Source organism: Phascolarctos cinereus, unplaced genomic scaffold, assembly GCF_003287225.1.
Source record: "Phascolarctos cinereus isolate Bilbo 61053 unplaced genomic scaffold, phaCin_HiC Scaffold_2;HRSCAF=192, whole genome shotgun sequence".
Taxonomy (NCBI): Eukaryota; Metazoa; Chordata; class Mammalia; order Diprotodontia; family Phascolarctidae; genus Phascolarctos; species Phascolarctos cinereus.
In genome coordinates, this window is record NW_027555625.1 from 408,413,218 (window position 1) to 408,433,428 (window position 20,211).

At 42.3% G+C, this 20,211-nt stretch overlaps 1 protein-coding gene across 5 annotated transcripts in view; it reads left to right on the forward strand.

The window, feature by feature from the left end:
• The window catches only part of ERGIC1 (endoplasmic reticulum-golgi intermediate compartment 1), a 152,995-nt gene extending 135,656 nt beyond the window's left edge, over window positions 1-17,339 (forward strand). For all 5 annotated transcript variants that reach the window (XM_078150552.1, XM_020969168.2, XM_078150553.1 and 2 more), the window contains one exon: window positions 15,005-17,339. In XM_078150552.1, the coding sequence (XP_078006678.1) occupies window positions 15,005-15,112 (108 nt within the window). In that variant the 3' untranslated portion in view covers window positions 15,113-17,339. The remainder of the gene's footprint in view (window positions 1-15,004) is intronic.
• Window positions 17,340-20,211: the final 2,872 nt, after the last annotated feature.

Here is a 20,211-nt window from a genome sequence, read left to right on the forward strand (position 1 = left end):
TCACACATCATTGCCCCAGGCAACTCTCTTCAGATTTATCTGCTGCAGAAAAATTGTTGCTCTGCTTTGGTAGGGGGACCCTGATGGAGATGATATCACAGGTCTGGACCAAAAAGCAAATTTGCACCATAAGTGCTTTCCTCACATTACTCCCGTGAGGTCAGTAATACACATTTTTATTAGCCATACTTCACAGATAGGAAGACCGAGACCTGGGGCAGAGAAGTGACTCGCCTGAGATCACACAACTATGATGTGTCAGAGCTAGGATTCAGACTCTGATCTCCTGATTCAAAACCCAGTGCTTTAAATCCAGGCAGTTAGACGGCCTAGTGGATGGAGTACCAGGCCTGGAGTCACAAAGACATGAGTTCAATTCCAGCCTCAGATACTTAGTAAATATGTGACCCTGGGCAAGTCAGTTAGCCTCTGTCTGCTTCAATTTCCTCGTCTGTAAAATGGGGTTAATAATAGCACTTACCTCCCAGAGCTGTTGGGAGGATCAGATGACATAATATTTGTAAAATGCTTAGCCCAGTGCCTGGCACATTTGTTGTTCAGTTATTTTTCATTCATGTCCAACTCTTTGTGACCCCATTGGGGGTTTTCTTGGCAAAGATACTGGAGGGGTTTGCCATTTCCTTCTCCAGCTCATTTTACAGATGAGGAAACTGAGGCAAAGAGGGTTAAGTGACTTGCTCAGGGTCACTCAGTAAGTGTCTGAGGCTGGATTTGAACTCAGGTCCTCCTGATTCCTGGGCCAGAGTTCTTATCCACTGCCCTACCAGGCACATGCTATGTGCTGTATATAACTGTTAGCTATTATTATTATTATTATTATTATTATTATTATTATTATTATTATTTCCATGATACCATGCTGCCTGATGATGAGGATGCTTTACCTTTTCATAGTCTTTTTCACTTTTAAAAGCATTTTCACATGTTGTGCTTCTGATGCCCTCTGAGGTTTCTTCCCACTTTAAGTCTGTGATTTATAATACCTGTATGATAGAAATATGTTTGTACAAAGATGATAATACTTGTAAAGCACTTAGAGCAGTGTTATTATAAATGGCAGCTGTCAGCATCATCATTATAATTGTTGTTACTGTTGCTGCTGTTGTTGTCATGTGACCTCTTGTGTTCCTCCGTGGCCTTCCTGAGTGATGGTTTGGCTCACTAAATTAACATGTAGCCTGCTCTGGGCTTTGCTTCTTAAAAGGCACTTGTCTCACTTTGAAGGGTTGCAGGACACTATTGCAGGACCCTTCAACCTCAGACTGCCAGGATCTGGCTCCCTCTGTTTCAGGCAGGCCTGATATCAGAAAGTATTGTCAAGGACACAGGTGTTGCTGCCCCTGTGACACAGGGTCATCACTGCCCAGCTCTTTGGTGTATGCTACACCTTAAGACCTTCATCACTTTGCTATAAAGGTCCATCACTCTCCAGGGACACACATACACAGTACAGACGATGGGCCAAAGGAAAAGCCACCCAGGTTACCAGACTTGTAAGAGTAACTCTCCTTTGCTACAGAGGAGTCTGGCTGATCTTTTTGCTCTCCTGCTGTTCATCTCATTAGCACAGTTACAAGCTCAAGGACCGAATTAGGAAACATTGGCCCAGAGACTTGAGTTAGCTCTGCTTTTATAATCGACTTAAGGACCACCCAGAGAGGGAAGGAAAGAAAGGAAGGGGGATGAGGGATGAGGGAAGAGGAGAAGAGGGACACAAACATAGTTGAAGAAGGAAAGAAAAAGAGAGAGGAGGAAGGAGGTAGAGAGAAAGGAGGGAAGGGGGGAGAGGGACACAAACATAGAGGAAGAAGGAAAGAAAAAGAGAGAGGAGGAAGGAGGTAGAGAGAGAGGAAGGAAGAGGAAGAGCAAAAGGGAAAGAGGGAGAGAGAAGAGGAGGAGGAGGAGGAGGAAGAGAGGTGCCCTCATCAATATTATTGGCAACAGCTACTGATTGTAGTAATCCAGTGGAAAGAGTACTGGCTATGGTGTCAGAGGGTCTGGACCCAAATCCCATCCCTGGACCCAAATACTTAGTACCAGTGTGACTGTGGGCAAGTCACTTCACCTCTCTGGGCTTCATTTTCTTCCTCTGTGAAAAGGGAAGGTTGCCTTCAGTGATCTCCAAGGTACCAACTAAGTCTAAGTCAATTGATGATGATTTCAGTTAGAAGGTTACAAAGAAGATAGAGATGGTTAAAAACCAGAACAGAAATAATTAATGGGCATCCCTGTGTCATGATGCCATCCTGCAGGGAAGCCCCTCCTGGCATTATCAGAAATACTTCAGAAAAGTGCCGATTTAAATTTTGGCATCATGGTTACTGTGGCAACCAGTGAGTCAGCTGTCACCGAGCAGGCCTTCTGGCCCACTAAATAAATCCGCCTGCCTGTGGCAGATGGAGCCATTGTTGACTTTCAGAAGCCCTCAGATGTTTCCATTCTTGCAATGCAGCAGCAGATGTTGTATTCCATGGGTGGGGGTGGAGTGGAAGTGAAGTCTGGGGGAAGGAGGGGGATAAGGAAAAACAGGGAGGGGCAAGAAATGGGAGCACCTGCTGCCACTTCTCTTTTATTTAATACTTGTTTACAAAGCCACCTCCAGCCCAACTGTCACCAAAATGCTGCCGTCTACAAATAGGTTTTCAGAGGGCCTGGGAGAGAATGGATTTAGGCAGAGGCACTGCCACTCATATTGGACATTTTGGTACCATGTTTGGGAAGGCAGCTGAGAGTCCTACAAGTGGACTTTTTCCAGACGTGGGTGGGATGGAATGAGGAGTGGGAGTAGCTGGGGGTTGAGGGGAGGTAGGGTGTGGTTACCCAGCTGCATTTCCAAAGCCAGTGGGTGTTTCTGATGTTTTTCTTACCCTGGATTTCCCCTCAAGAGGGAGAGACTTTATTGCCTGGGAAACATTGTGTTTACAACCAATCCACATTAAGGGGAGGGGGGGTATCCAGATAATGTGAATAAATGAAATCCTTAATAATCCCAAAACCTTATATTAGCCAAGTCACAGATTCCTCCCTTGTAGAATCATAGAATTTTTAGATATTATCTTTTGCAAGTATTATAATTAAACACACTTATGTTTTCTTTTCTTCTTTTAATAATGATGTTTGCATGGATAAGGAGGTAGTCTGACTTGGCCATGGTAATGCTATCCATAATGATGTTTACAAAAAAACCCTAAAACCCAGAAGGCCCACAGTGCCTTTCATTAGCAGTATCTTGTATTGGGGTTTTACAGAAAGACTGAAAGTAATTGCTTAGAATGAGAAGTTTGAAATCTCTCCGAGTAGGGGGAATAACCATGCTGATGAGATTGTGGATTCTTTGAATTAAGTTTTGTTTTGTTTTATTTAACTTCTTCCTTGCCCATATCTAGTGGAAGCACCCTAAGCTATAAATTCACTACTAATAATAGGGACCAGGGATAGGAACTGTCACTTCATTAGTATTGGGAAATCCCTGGTAAGGAAACTCCAGAGTTGTAGGTTGGTACCTTTTCTGCAACAGATGGGCTTAGAGAATTCCCTAGAGCACTGAGAGGTTAAAGGAATTGCCCAGGGTCACATAGTATATGTCCAAGGTGGGTCTTGAACTCAGGTCTTCCTGGCTTTAAGTCCAGCTGTCTTTCCATGATGCCAAACTGCTTCTCTAATACTAATAATAGCACATTTCTATGCCCGTATGTGTATGTGTACATATAGTATACAAAGTATTTTTAAAAAACAATAATTCTGTGAGGTAAGTTGCACCTTCATTTTCTCCTCCTGTCAAATGGGATTAATGGGACTCATAGACTTAAGTGACTCATTCAAGGTCACATAGGTAGTAAGTTTTGGAACTGGATTGGCAGAAATGTATAGGAGTGGGGGTGAGGAGGCCTGGGTAATCCAGAAAATCATTAATCAGCCTTTAGACCTTAGTAGGGCCATAATTGGGCTCTCTATGTGGACGATCAAGCAAACAGTTATGTTAAGGTTTAGTACATTACAAGGAAAACTCTAATAACTGTAATATTTCCCATTTCTATAGAAACTTATTTAGAGTTTACAAAAGAACTTTCTTCATTGCAGCACTGTTGTGGATAGTATAAGGATGATACTCTCCATTTTACAGATGAGGAAACAGATACTGAGAGAGGTCATTTGACTTGCTAATGATGACCCAGTTGGAAAGTCAGGGCTCCAACTCTAATGTTCAGCTTCCAAAGTCAGCACTGCTTCTTCTGTTTAACTGTATGCCCTTCTAACCAAATCCAGTTCTAGCACCATCATCTGTAATAGGGTTTTCCAGCCCACAACTTGTAGTGGCCCATTCAGTTTATCATTTAGCAACCAGAGCACTCAGTATTTGCTTTACCCAAGCAGGACATTCTTGGTTTGAGTTGTATGACCTTTGCATTCTGAATGAACATGAAGACCTTATCTTTGCCCACTGGGCCCAATTTGGATTTTTTTAAACAGTAAAATCAGGAACAGAAAAATTAACTCAAGATCAGGAAATGAACATGCATTCTCATATCCAGTCTAACATTTATCTCTCTCACACAAAGCACTTTGCATCCATTATCTCATTTGGTTCTTACAACGAGATGACCTCTGTGGTCTGTGATACTGTTATGTTAACTCTATGAGAGAGTTAAAACAAGGGATGATATGTCTCCATTTTACAAATGAGAAAATTGAGGCTAAGTAAGGATTGCAGCCGTGCCCTGGATCACACAGCTAGCAAGTGGCAAAACCAGGACACAAACTCAGATCTTCTGGCTCCAAGTGCAGTATTCCATACCATTGTCCCCCCCCCGGCCCTCTGACTATTGGAGCTGAGTAAAATCTGCCTGAAGATTATGTCCTAGGGGAAAAGAGTCACCTCATGTGTATGTGTACAGAACTGTGCTCAGCTGGAATTGGAACCTGCAGTGGTCTTTGTGAATTGGAGTCAAGTCAGCCATCAGGATGGATGTGCCATGTGCTTAAGGACCTACTATGTGCTGGGCATCACGAGAGATACAAGTACAAAAATGAAACAATCTCCACTCACAAGGAGCTCACATTCTACGATGCTTAAGGGGTGTGTGTGGGTATGAGATTTGGGAGGTAGAGGGGTGAATAATTTCACAGAAGTTTGGATTCAGTCAGTGGGCCTCACTTGAGGACCTAGAGGGCCACTTGTGGCCTCAAGGCCAAAGGTTCCCCACCCCTGATTTAAACCCAGTTGACTTTTCTTTCCAACAGCCTGTTCTCTTATATCTTATGCTTGCACTGTTCATCTGAAAGCATGGGAATCTCTAGTTAAGTGGAAATTTGAGTAGCAAGACTTAGAATGTAATGGGATTGATCCAGCAGGGACTTGAGTTGGCTTATGCTTCCTAAAGATTGGGATTTATGAAATTCTTCAATTGAATTCAATTAAGAGAGCCATTCTGAGGGAAGAAGATGAACTTTGGGGCTGGCAGCTCTTCCTCATCTGGCAACAAAAGGTGCTGTCAGCATTCTGCCATTTGTTGTATGACTCCTCAAGGCTGAAGCAGGAGATGCCAAACCATACAGATGTGGAACAGCTCGATAAGAGACATCTCCAAGGGCCAAGGTCTCTTGGACTTCCAGCAGTAACAGTGTCTTTCCATAGCTAGCAAACCTCCACTCTGCCGGCACCCTAACTCCCAGCCCCAACCCAGCTCCTGTCTTCATAATATCTTATATTTATGCAATAGGGATCTGATGAGACTGATGGACCTTTTTTCCCCCCTGGTCTCATTTAAAAATATTTCAATACTTTGCTAAATCAGTGATCTCACTAGCATGAATCCTCATTCCACCAGTGCAAAGTGCAATTCCTCTACGTCTGTGATTTTTGTGGTCTGTTTCCACAACTATAAGGAGTTTACCCTTTACAGAGGAGCCCCCCACTTAAGCCAAGACAACTATTTGCCAGGAAACTGCTGCGTTTGGGGGATATAAAGAAAGGCAAAAAGACAGCCTCTGCCCCAAAGAGATGACAGTCTTAATGGGGATAGCATGCAAACAAGATATAAGCAGGGTAAATAGGAGATAATCAAGAAAGGGAAGGCAGTGCCATTAAGGAAGTTTGGGGAAAGGCTTCTTCTAGAATGGAGGAGTCCTTTAAATGTACTTAGAGGCCTCTCCCTGACTCTTGCCGTTTCATAGCTGCTGTACAAATTCTTGAGCTGTTAGGTCTACTATCTTTCACTCGTGTGATATGTGATAGACACACCTCCTTTTGTGGTAATGCATGCCTTAACAGGTCTGTGATTTTTTTATGCCATCACTAAAGCACTAATTAGCCTTGGAAACAGAATAATATCACTTACTTACCCCTTGTTGTTATTGTCATTTAGTTCTTTGGTCATGTTTGACTCTTTGTAACCCTGTGGACCACAGCATACCAATACTGTCCATGGGGTTTTTTTTCTTCCTTCCTTCCTTCCTTCCTTCCTTCCTTCCTTCCTTCCTTCCTTCCTTCCTTCCTTCCTTCCTTCCTTCCTTCCTTCCTTCCTTCCTCTCTTTTTGAGGCAGTCAAGATTACATGACTTGCCCGGGATCACTCAGCTAGTGAGTGTCTGAGGTCACATTTGAACTCTGGTCCTCCTGATTCCAGGAACCATACTGTGCCCCTCTTGGGGTTTTCTTGGTAAAGACGCTAGAGTGGTGTGCTTCCTTCTCCAATGGCTTAAGACAAACATAGGTTAAGTGACTTGCCCAGGGTCACACAGCTAGTAAATGTCAGAGGCTGGGTTTGGACTCAATTTTCCTAACTCCAGGCCTAGCACTCTATCCACTGAGCCACCTAGTTGCCTCAGTTTTACTCCTACCATGTGTTTTTCCATTGCCTTCTGGGTCCTGATTCCTTCAGTTGTTACAACCCACTGTCACTCCCACCTTTCATTACTCTATGTGGTATATTTTTTAAATACATGACTTTTATTTACTCCTGTAAACATGTATCATAGAAAATAGAATGAAAGTTACTTAAGGGCAGGGGCTATATCACTTTGTATTTATGTCCACTGCTTCTAGCACATAATGTCTAGCACAAAATAGATGCTTAATAAATACTTGTAAATTGATGGTGTTTCAAGTTTCACAACGATATAGCATCGTGATAGGTTATGCAGTTTAAAAGGACTACAAATAGATGTGGGAAGTTGAACGTCACTGGTACACAATCACTTCGTGTATTAAGGAATTAACAGTATTCATTAAAATGCATGAAAACCTTCTTGCATTTGAAATAGACAAGCTGACTTCATCACAAGCTACTGAGTTGTTCTTGTCTGCAACAGTGAAGTGTGGTGAAGGCTAGGGACTTTCTGGAAGAAAGATGCTTTGTGAGAACAAATTGAGAATATCAGTTGCTTCTGCTGAAAAGACATTAGCTTGTTTTTTTCTAAGACTTGATTTAGATGAGATTTTGTCTTATTATTTTTATTTCTGAAGCTCCAGTTGGTAGGGGAGGAGTAGGTTTGCATGACCTGGCAAAGTGATAAATTAAATGATCAAACAGTGCTTCCCCGTACCTGCCTCACCCTGCTCCTGACTCCCCAGGCCCCCAGGTCCCCCATTTCTATCCACCCCTGCACAAATTCTGGCCTAGCATCAGGAGTATGGTTCTAAGCTGGTACAGAGTGATGTTAGAGAGCCCAGTTAGGGTTTATTCTAGGGTGGTAACTGCTAGAACCATAATTACTTGAAAACTTAATACCACCACCCTCACTAGATGTTCCAGAACTAACCCACAGTAACCTATCTTACTCTCTGTCCAGATCAGAACCACTGAGTCTAGTATATATCCTTGGGCTAGAACCAAATCAGTCCCTAAGGATTGGGGGTAAGTATACATAAAGCAATGTCATAGGAGCATATCTAAACCATTCATCAAAGAGACAATTACTCCTGTGAAGAGTTGTCAGGGCATGGGAAGACATTTCATCCCCATCCATTTACAGTCTTTTCTTTCCCCTTAGACGTAGAACTTTTTAGAAGTTAAATGTAACTGTGAAGACAGAAATAACCCTATTGCCCATGTAGACCTATAGCAAGATTTTCAATATTGTGGTCTTCAGGGGGAATTGATGGTTGGGAGTGGACAGTATTACTCCTTAGCATTTGCTCATCCAATCTTGTCAATACTGTCTCCTCCATTTCTCTACAGCCTCCACTCATATCTTATTTCCTTTCCTCTATATTAGCACCTAGATCTCTATGTGTTTCCTCATAATCAGCTTTAGCAGCTCCCTGGCTGCTCACTCTCTCTATGTATACCTTATTTTTCTTTTTCATGTTTTTAATAAATAATTTGTAAATCAACAAAACAAAGTAAGCATACTTTAAAGTATTTATATTTGAATTTATAAATTTCAGCATATAGAATGTTCATCAAAACTTATTACTTCTTTTTTTGTCCCCCTTAATTTTCTTTCTCTCTCTGTCTCTCTGTCTCTGTCTCTCTCTCTCTCTCTCTCTCTCTCTCACACACACACACACACACACACACACACACACGCATGCACGCAAGCACGCACTTTAGTAGTCCATTACTTCCGTTAGAACCTGCTCAGATTAAAAAGAGGAAAGTTTTAAGTGAGGGGGATGAGAGAATCACAGCAGGAGCTCTCAGATAGAAAGAACCTCTAGCTTAGTGGGCCATTGGCCATTTGGTTGGGAGGACAATACTTCTGAACAGATGTCTTCCTTCATTCACACTTCAGGGTGGTCCCACCAAGGAATGGTCTAATTAGCAAAGAAATTACCAGTAGATGGTGCATGACCTAGGATGAAGGAATATCATAGATCTTGCTCTCTGAGTTTATATTCTAAAAAATAGTATCAGCAATGTAAGACATTATCTTGGCTCTTAAAATGGTAAGTGAGAGATGGAGAATTAAAACCAAAATGGCAGCCCCAAATCCCAGCAGCAAAATGGGAACTTGAGGTCACAGTTGAGTTAATGTTGGGGAAATAGAAATCTGCATATAGTTATTGGGCCTCTGTGATTCTTCCATAGCTCTTGTAGTTCAAACTATTGAATTTCTGCCTCCTCCACACCCAGGGCCAAGTAAGGCAGCTAAGAATCTGCACTGAGTGAACTGGTACAATCCCATCCTCATTACTGAAAATGCACTTCACCTTTGATGGTGGGTCATTTGTAATATCCTCATTTATGAGAGACAGCAAATCATTATTGTTTTTGTTGAACAGAGTCGTTTATGTCTCTTATCCAGAAACAAATGCATATGTTGGCTCCTTTCTGCTCTGAGCAAATTGAACTATGCATGAAGGCTGGAAGGAGGGATCAAAGCAAGTGCCAGGTGTGTGTGAGTCATAAGCACTCAGTGGTTCAAAATTGTGTGCAGATGAATATAGATGTGTGTGTGTTTTTTGCATCGCTGCACTTAAGTAAAATTTTCCTATCCTCTGATGCAAGCATTAAAAGCATTTTGTGGTGTAAAATCTCCTGTCATCTGATCCAGTTGACTGAAATAAACCAGCTCCCCTGTCGTCATCTCCCCTGAAAAGTACCCCTGCATCATGCTCTGGGGCGTGGTGGAGAGACAGACCAGAGAGGAGAGGCCCTGCCTGCTTTACCAAAAGAAAAAATCAATCTTCCCCACCACCCCCTGAGTGGCTGCTCTGGTTTCTTGGACTGTTGTTTCTGGAATGCCAGCTGTGCCACTTAAAACTCCTCTGTGAAGCCTGGATTCACTGAGCTCATCTCATGGAAATACCACTTTTTATAAATAAACCTCAATTGAGTATACACTTTCCTATCTCCTTCACTTTGTCTTTTTTTTCTTTCAGTCTTTCTTCCTCGGCACCCATGATTCCATTAAGTTGGCCCCACGGTCTGCCCTATTGTTGTATTCTTGGTCAGATTTGGATTGCTCATCTTCCATGTGAGGGAGGTGACTGAGAGTTCTCAAGGGAGCCACAAGATCAACCCCACTTTTCCCCTTCTGTGGTCCTGCCATATCAACAAGCATTTTTGAAATACTTAGAATGTGCCAAGCACTTGGCTATACACAGGGAATATAAATTCAAGCAAAAAAGATAGTCTTTGACTTCAAGGAGCTTACAATCTAACGGGGAAAACAACACATAAAAAGATAGCTGAAAAGCAGGAAGAGGGGCATAGAATTGGGAGGGAGCAGGAAGTACCTACATAGGGACATGGTAGAAAAAAATCTAGAGAGTCAGAAGTGTGTCCTGGAGAGGAATAGAGATGTAACTGCCTGAATACTTTCCTTAAAATAAAGACGGGGGGGGCAGCTAGGTGACATAGTGGATAGAGCACTGTCCCTGGAGTCAGAAGGATCTGAGTTCAAATCCAGCCTTATACACTTACTAGCTGTGTGACCCTAGGCAAGTCACTTAACCCTGAATGCCTCCAAAAAAAAAAATTCTGAGAAGAAATAAGCAATCAGAGCTTCAAAAGGGCAGCAGAGGCAAAGGGAACTTCCAAGGAGAGAAAGCTATTGTAGCATAGTGGAGAAAGTCCAGAGATTCTGTCATTTATAAATACCCTCGTGCTGATATGCTAATTGGATAAAGCATTTGCTTCAGAGGTCAGAATCACCCCCCAAAAAAAATCTAATTTTCAGAAGGTCGAAGGTCATCTTGTCTAGTTTGAACCTGAACTACTCCACAACATTCTCAATAAGCTTTTTTACAGATGTGACTTGAAGACCCCCAGTGATAGAGAACTCATGTCAAGGCAGCCTGTCCCACTTTGGGAAAACTCTAATAGAAAGTTTTTCTTTACCCCAATCCGTAATCTGGCTCCCTGTAACTCCTACCCCACTGCTCCTACTTTTCCCCAGTAGAGTCAAGCAAAACAAATCTAATCTCATCTTGACAGCCCTTCACATATCTGAAGAGAGCTGTTGTGCCCCTCTTCCAAGTCTCTTCTCTGTGCTAAATATTCCCAGTTTCTTCAGCTACTCCTCATGTGGAGTGGTCTTCAGGCCTTTCACAATCCTGATTTCCCTTCTTTTGGATCCTTTCCACTTTGTTTCCTAAAATGTGGTAGTTTTGATGTGATACTAAGTAGGTATCTATTAAGGCCACCTAAGATCAATTTGTGGCAGCTAGGTGGCACAGTGGATAAGAGTGAATAGAGATAGATTTCAGGCAGATTCCTCTTCCTCCATTCAAATCTGGCCTCAGACATGTGCTTAGCTGTGTGACCCTGGCCAAGTGACTTTACCCTGTTTGCCTCAGTTTCCTCATCTGTAAAATAAGCTGGAGAAGGAAATGGCAAATCACTTTACTGTCTTTGCCAAGAAAGCCCCAGATGGCAGTCGGACATGACTGAAAAACTACTAAACAACAACAACGAAGAAGGTGTTAACTTTTTTGATAGCTTCATCAAACTCTAATACCCTAGGGACACCCCCTACCCAGTTCTTTTGCAAACAAAGTGCTGTCTAGTGACTCGTCCTCCATCCTGTATTATTACAGTTGAATTTTTTTAATCCCAGCGTAGGACTTTACATTCATACACATTAAATTTCATCCTATTAGATTGGCCTATCAGTGTTCCAAGATCTTTTGCATCTTGCCTTTGTCATTCAACATATTAGCTATCCCTTCCCTTTTTTATATTATCTGCAAATTTTCTATATGTACTATCTACATCTCCATCCATGTCATTCGATAACAATGTCAGATAGCACAGGGCTAAAGGCATCCTTGGGATGCTTCCTTAGAGACCTCTCTCCAGGTTGACTTTGATCCCTGAATGGCTATACTTTGGGTCTGGTCATTGAGCCAATTCCAAGTCTCAATTATGTGTGTTGGGAAGCTCTTCTATTTCATTGGTTTAGCCCAGTCTTCTGAGAAATAGAAAAGATGAACTTTTAGAAACAGAAATATGTGTCAGTTGAAAAATGCACAGGATTTGGAGTAGAAAGATTTTAATTTTAAGTCCCAGCTCAGCTGCTTATTAACCATATGACCATGGACAAATCCCTTAATTCTGAATCTCATTTTTCGCCTCTGTAAAATGGGATGGCAGTATTTCTGCTGTCCATTTCACAAGGTTTTATGAGGGAAGAGGTTTGTGAACTTAAACGGGGAGGGGGTGGGGAGACAGGGAAGCCTATGCTTGTCAAAGGTATCCATCACTGTTATAGAGGATTTCTTTTGCAGAACTCAGATGGAAATTCCCTATAAATGATGAGCCCTCCATATGTTCCTAATTGCAGATGAGGTTGTGCTGATTGGATGCAGGGATATTGTGCTAATTGCATCATTGGAACATCAGAGGACCTCTCAGTGAGATCCCTGATTAGAGTTATCTCTTTTGAGTTTGCATGTGGGAAAAACTAAATGAATGAAAACTGAATTTTGTGTAGACGAAAACATGTAGCTGGATAACCAGTCCACTGAGTTAGTACATGAGTATGTTTACTTACTACAAGCACAAAATGAGTTGAGGCGATAATTGAATGGGAGGAAGAGAACAGCCTGGATTGTATTTGAGGAGCTTTGTTATGCTTTCAGTGATCCCAAGATGCTCCGCAGGACAAATATCCATTTTTCTTAACTTAAATGTTTTGCCAATGCCATGTGTTTATAGCTTTCAGACACCATAATTTCTAAAGAATCACAGCATCCCCCAATCCAGAGAGCAATGGAGAGATATGTAGTGGGCACAGGGAGGCTGCAGTAGATCTCTCATGAACACCTGTAGTCATGAAGCTGTATGAGAGATACATATTATTGAGGAAGTGTATGAGTGGTAAAAAGGTCAACTACTCATGTAGAGTTACGGCGTCGATGGCTGGCCTGAGTGCTCGCCATCATGAAATGCAGGAAGGCCTAGAACAGATGTTATTTTTAAAAAATATTTGTTTATTTAGTTTGTATTTTCAACATCACTTTTATAAGATTTTGAGTTTTAATTTTTTTCCCCTTCACCCTCCCCAAGACAGTGTACAGTCTGATACAGGCTATACATGTACAATCATATTAAACATATTTCCACATTAGTCATGTTGTAAAGAAGAATTAGAACCAAAGGGAAAAAACCACAAGAAAGAAAAAAAAAAAAGAAAAGAAAGAAAAGTAGCATGCTTCAATCTGCGTTCAGACTCCATAGTTCTTTCTGTGGATGTGGATTGCATTTTCCATCATGAGTTTGTTGGAATTGTCTTAGATCACTGCATTGCTGAGACGATCTAAGTCTATCAAAGTTGGTCATTGCATAATGTTGCAGTTACTGTGTAGAATGTTTTCCTGGTTCTGCTCGCTTCACTCAGCATCAGTTCATGTAAGTCTTTCCAGGTTTTTTTGAAGTCCACCTATAGAACAGAGGTTCTTAACCTGGCGGCCATGAGCTTGTTTTTTCAATATTTTGATATCTGTATTTCAATATAATTAGTTTCCTTGGTAATCCTGTGTGTTGTATTTTACATATTTAAAAACTTCATTCTGAGAACCAGTCCATTGGCTTCTCCAGACTGCCAAAGGGGTCCATGACACCTAGAACCCCTGGCCTAGAAGAATACCTTTAGCACATGGCATGCATCCTCTGTGGAAGATCTGTAGGAGAATGTGGACAAGCATTGCACAAGATGGGAAGTCATGGATGGGCTCTGTTCTGTATCCGTGGAGCAAATGTCTGCATCGATGAGATCTCAGATCTATTGAAGTATGAAAGAAATGGCATGGGGGCCTAAACCAGTATTGCTTCAGGATCTTGTGATGCCTGTCCTCCTAATGAAGTTCTAAACTCTATGCCTGTCAGTTGAGCTGCAGGTCATCTACCAGATATCCAAAGGGCAGGGGGCAGGCCTGTGGTGGGTATGAGTGGACTGCAGAGCGTTACCAGTCATGAACTGCAGGCATGAAGGATGTCCTATCATCAGACGGATGTATGACTGGGAGAAGAAAAGGAAGGCTGGTCATGTCAAGAACAAGTTAATGCTTTGAACTGTAAATTCTCTTGATACTGTATCTGTTCTCCTGGTTTTCTTATCAATTTGCATCCTTTCATAGATTTAAGCAACAGGTGTCTATATTGTATATTGTTGTACCTTGCTTCGTGGGCTTTCCTGTCACAGCCATTGCGTGGTAGCAGACTGGTATTCCTACCACCCTCTAATGTTGGAATGCAAGCCAGGAAGTGAAGGACTTCTTTGATTTTGCCAAAATCCCACTGTTTCCTTCCCTTGGCACTTGGCTCAATGATAATGGTGGCAAAGGTGGTGATCAAATTTCCAGAAGGCATAAGGGCATTGAGATGCCAGGAGTCACCACCATTCCAAACTACAGGAAATTTTAAAGAGATCTGGTTCACAAAACAAAGGCAGGTCTAAAGATCAGAACAATTTTATCTGAAAAACTTCTCTTAATTGTGCCTTAAGGGTTTCCACTTCAGATGGGATCTATGTCCATTTCCACTGAAATGTATCACCTTGGGTACATTACTGTATCCCCTAAGTGCTTACAGGCAGCATGTCACTGAACACGACAACAACAAAAACCGAAACTCGACTGTAAGGAAATGACCCGATCCATCATTGTTCATTTCCAGGCAGAATTATTTAATGGAAAGAGGCACTGGGAATCAGAAACCCCAAGTTCAAATCTCTACTCCATTATTACTTATTATCTATGTAACTTGGGCAGATCACAGCACAGCGTAGTGCAAGAAACAGAGCAAGCTTCATATTTGGACCCAGATGACTTGGATTCGAATCCCAGCTCTGCCACTTTTACTACCTTTGTGAACCTGGAAAAGTGGCTTATCCTCTCTGAGCCTGTTTACCCACCTATAAAATGAGGAAATTCAACTTGATGATCTCTAAGATCCCTTCCAGTTCTGCATCCCTGATTCTCTGACTCCTCTCCAGGCTCCTCTTTTCTCACCTGTACAATAAAGGAGGCCAGACTTGGGCTAGATGCTTTCTGAGGTCCTTTCCCAGCTTTAACTTCTATGTGGCTCTTGTTTCAGATCTGTGCCATCATTGGAGGCACTTTCACGGTGGCCGGAATCCTGGACTCCTGCATTTTCACAGCATCTGAGGCCTGGAAGAAGATTCAACTCGGAAAGATGCAGTAACCCTGTGACTCCGACTCATTTTGCCAGAGACAGCAATGCAGGATCTCAGACTCATCACTCTAACAAATATATTTCCTTTTTCCCTCTATCAGAGTTGATATTCAGTTTTGTTGGTTGAAGTTACAGAGTGGGTAGTTGCTACACCAAGGTTTCTCTTCCCACACCATACTCCCATTTCAGGGGGAATTCCAACTTACACATTCTCTTCTTTTGTTTTTGAAAAGAAAATACTGACTATTTTTAGGAAGAAAGTCGACTGCCAGTGCCAAGAATCGTGGTGCTCCCTGCCCTGGGGGGTAGGGGGTAAGGGTAGAAATAATTTCCTAAGAAGCAAACAGGAGGGCTCAAGGGTTGTTGTGATAGAGTTTCATTGGGAAGTAACAAGAAAGTCCAGGAGTGACAGGCTCTCAGTATCTTTCGGACAGTTACCTGGCTCACTTCTCCTGAGCATCAATCTGAAGTAAGTGGAAAATGAGGAAAGCCCTTTTGGAGAGAGAAAACATTTGGTTTCTTGCCCAGGGATACCATGTGAGACCTCTCCCTATGCCCATCCCTAACATCACGCTTTGGCGATATGCACTTGGCTGAACTATATTAAGGTACCAATTGAACTTATGTTGTATAGGGCTCGAGACCCCTGTTTCTCTCTCTCTCTCTCTCTCTCTCTCCCTTCCTTTTTAAAAGTGGGTTTCAGGCTGCCAAGAACCACAGCCCCCAAGAGACTGAAGTCTGTTCACCACTGGTGCAGCCTAGCCAACGGCTGCAAAATTAAGTTTTCCTCCCATTTTCCCCATCACTCTTAACCTCCCACCAATGTGCCTCAGTCCTAACCAAAGGACAACACCTCTTAGCTAAGGAAACAGCCTAGCCTCTGGACCCACCCCACCTTTCCATTGGCACCTCAGCCCTTTGTGTTGACAAAGTGGTGGTGAGTGGTTGGGCGTCTTACAGGGTTTAGATCTGGAAGAAGCCTTAGGGACCACCTAGTTCAACCTCCCTCATTTTACAGAGGAAGAAACTGAGGCCTGGAAATGGGAAATGCCATGCCCAAGGGCATACAGCTAATAAACTGTAGGAGAGAGAAAACTCATTTCCTCGTCCTTTAAATCCAGTGTTCTTTCCACCGCTTGACAATATTCTCTATGTAGGCCCAGTGGCTTTGCTCAGGCCCAGAGAGTGACCAGTAAGCATCATTCCCAATGACATGGAGACTTTTCCCCATTGGTCCTAGTTTTGTGTGACATCTCGGGGGCAACAAGCTCATTGCTAATATGAAAGTAGAGTCAGCGATTTTCCCTGGTGACATCCTAGTTCAAGCTGTTTTTGTTTGCTTTGTTCAGGTGTTATTTTGGTTTGGTTTGTTTTCACCATCCCCGCCAATGGCAAACAGAAAAGGGACTGTCCCGGCATGGGCCCGCAGCTCCTGCCTGCCTCCCTTATCAGACGCTTGCTCTGTGGTTTCTTTCACCAGCCCCTCCAGCCACTAAGACTAACTCGAGACAGTCATGCAGCTGGCGAGGCAGCAGCAGTTCAGAGCTGTCTCTGCTGCTGCTGCTGCTGCTGCTGTTTATACTTCCTTTCATCAGAAGATTCTCCTTTTAGAGCAGAACAAGGAAGGACGAGCAAGCCAGGCCAGGGAGGGATGCAGTGAAGGGAATTTCAAATATTCTATGTTGATCCCAGAGAGAGCACCACCCTTCCATTTTCCATGCACACCAAGAATTCTTCGCGTGCTTTGGTGATTCCGGATAATGTCCAGTTGGATTTATTTTTTAACAAGGCTTTTGCCATTTATTATTTTAAGCCCCTAGTGCCAATTAGAAAAACTCCCCCCCCCTTTTTTTATTATGAGTTCATTAATATTGTAAGTGTAACTGGATTTTGTCATTTCTTGTATCTGTCACTGTTTGGATGGATTTTATATATATATTTTTTTTCCATTTACAAAATTCAGAAATGGAAATGATCCCTTGTGTATGGGGGAATGAGGGGGTTGGGGTGTGTGTGTGTGTGTGTGTGTGTGTGTGTGTGGCATGCATATGTATGCAAGTTTTAATGGAATTTTTCCACCGTGGAGGTGGAGGGGTGGGTGGGGGACTTCATTTCTCCAATGAAAGGATACCAATGACCTGTTTTCTTAACAAAATTCTTAAGGGGGGAAACTTTGCCCTCTTTGTTTCTTCCACCTATTGGGTTTAAGAAGATTAAAAAGCTGTGATTTTCAGAAGTTTTCCAGTGTGTTTCCTTAAATCATGGTTTATGGATTTATGGCTGGGATTCTAGGTGGGGCTAAATTCCCAACATCTGTAACAAAGAGAAGTTATGACGATGATTGTGTTGGGTAAAATCTCTACCTTCTCTGTATAGCACATAAAGGCAGTGGCCACAACTTAAAATTCAACAGGTGTTTATTAGGTGATGCAAAATATTATGCTAAGTGCTGGAGTCATCAGGATGAAAAATGGATCAGTTGCTGCCTCACGTTGCATAAGGTCCAATAGAGAGTATACAACATGTACACAAATATGGTACAAGAAAGAATAGGGTAGGGGCAGCTAGGTGGCACAGTGGATAGAGCACCAGCCCTGGAGTCAGGAGGGCTAAGTTCAAATCTGGCCTCAGACACATAACACTCACCAGTTGTGTGACTCTGGGCAAGTCACTTAACCCTATTTGCCTCACAGAAAAAAAAAAAAAGAAAAAAAGAATGGGGTAGAGGCATAGTGTCCAGAGAAGTTAAGAATGAAGTGATCCTTTCCACTTTGGGAGCTGGGGAAGCCCTGGGAAGGCTTCAGAAAAATGGTGTTATCTGACAGGGGCCTTAAAGGAAGAGAGGGGGTTCAAAAGATGAATGACAGAGCCCTGTTAGAAGGATATGAAGGATGGTGAAAGCAAAGGCATAAAGATAAGAGAGGACAGCTTAAGGACAAGGAATGGATATGGTCCAGTTTGGCTGGAACAGACTAATAGGAAAGGGACTGTGGTGTAATGGATAGGGCATTTGAGTCAAGAAGCCCTAGATTCAAATCTCACGTTGCACAATTACTAGCTGTGTGACCCTTGGCAAGTCACATAACTTCTCTGTTCCTCAGTTTCTTAATGTGTAAAATGAAGGGGTTGATCTGTGGGTCCTGAAGTCCCTTCTAGCTCTGTATCTATTATCCTATGAGTAGTTAGGAGAAAACCTGTGACTTGTTTAGACAAAGTCTTGTGCAGTTTTCTAATTCTGTGTATGGATATTTTTGTCTTCCTGACTGAAATAAGATGCTCAAGGGCAGAGATTCTTTTGGTTTCTACTTTGATAGCCCTGCTGGCACCCAGTACACAGAAGGTACTTAACACTTTTTGACTTTTAAAAATTAAATATAGGATTGTTTGACCTGGAAAAGAGGACAAAATAATCTAGTCATGTAAAAGCATCTATCTGGGTATAGGACTGTGTTCTAGGATTCCACCTCCCCCCAAAAAAAATCAACATTCATCCTATTCTTTAAAAGATTACGGGCAGCATTGTCACTGAAAAACAGAGTATACATAGGCATACTATAAAGTGCAGATCATTCTATCAAAAGCCATAGAGTGAATGCTTTGGTGGAATGATGAGAAGGTGGCTTTGGAGTTTTAAGTATGTTACTTCTCCAGAAGGTTCACTACAGGAAGTAGGGGTGGTTGTTGTTTGTCCTTCCTTTTAGAAGACCAATGATGTCACAGGGTGATATCTTGACTCCTTCGTGAATTGGATTTCGGCACAAAGTCATCAGCCTCACTCTCGCTTCCTGAGTCATTGAAGTCCAGTGGCAAAACAAGTCAAGACAGTTGGCAATGGCCCAGGATGCAGTGGGATGACCTTGGTATCCTCCATGCCTGGCCAAGCTCTAAGCACTCCACAGTGCCGGCTTCATGACTGCTAGAACAAATTGTTCTCATCTGTTCCGTGCTTAGGGTAAGCTTCAGTTTGGAACGAGGAGGGGAAGCATAGTATTTAGAGCTGGAAGAAACCTTGTAGATCATCTAGTCTTACCCCTCATTTTTCAGATAGGGAAACATAGACCCCAGAAAGTTAAATAACTTCCCCAAATTCACAAAGTGAAAAAGCCAAAACAACTCTCAGTCGAGTCATGTCAAATGTAAGAACTATCAGTGCAAGAATCAACCACTGTTCTAGAAGATCAGTGAAGAAGGCTGCTTACTTCCTGACAGGCGATAGGCTAAATGATGGCAGAATGAGGCAAACATTTTTGGATATAACCAATACGGGAATTTTTCTTTTTCTTTTTTTTCATTTGATGAAGGTAGAAGGGAGAAAATCAGTGCTTGTCCATTGGAAAAATACAACTTTCAGAACATAGACTCTCTGAGGACAGCAACTGTTTCCTTTTTATCTTTGTATTCGTGATGTCTTTGACATGGTCACGGTAATAAGTGCTTGTTGAGGGACTCGTATTTAAAGGGATATTACCCTTAGCCACCAGGACCTAGACAAGGACATGAGCTTGGGGTAGCTCGAGAGGATAAGATTGAGTATAAATGTGTCTGTCACTTTTACCTCATTGGTCTGACAGAAGAGTCACATTCACACTATTTTTCTGTTCTGTTTGGTTTTGTTGTTCTGGGTCTGGGATGTGTGTGGTCAGAGGTCAGAGGTCAGCTTTCCACACTGGCACACTTGATAGTCATTGAGATTTCCTCATTTTAGGAGGAGTGAGGAAACTGAGTCCCAGAGTGGTTAAATGACTTGTCTAAGGTCACATAGATAGTATGACCAGGATTTAAACCCTTGTCCTCTGACTCCAAATCCAGAACTCTTCCCACTGTTCCATGCTGTCTCATTCTTTGCTTTCATTACGACATGAATGCTCAAGGTAGAGTGAGCACAAACATGATATTCTAGAGTGTGGACAACCATACCTCAACTCTGAGCTTTAGGATAAGAAAAAAATGCCATAGTGGCCAGTGGATGGATCATCTTCCTTTTTTTAAAAAAAAATTCAATTTTATTTTCAGTTTCAAACTGTCCCCCTCCCTTTCCCCATTCTCCACCCATTGAGAAGACAAGAAAAATAAAACCCATTATAAATATGTATAGACATACAAAACAA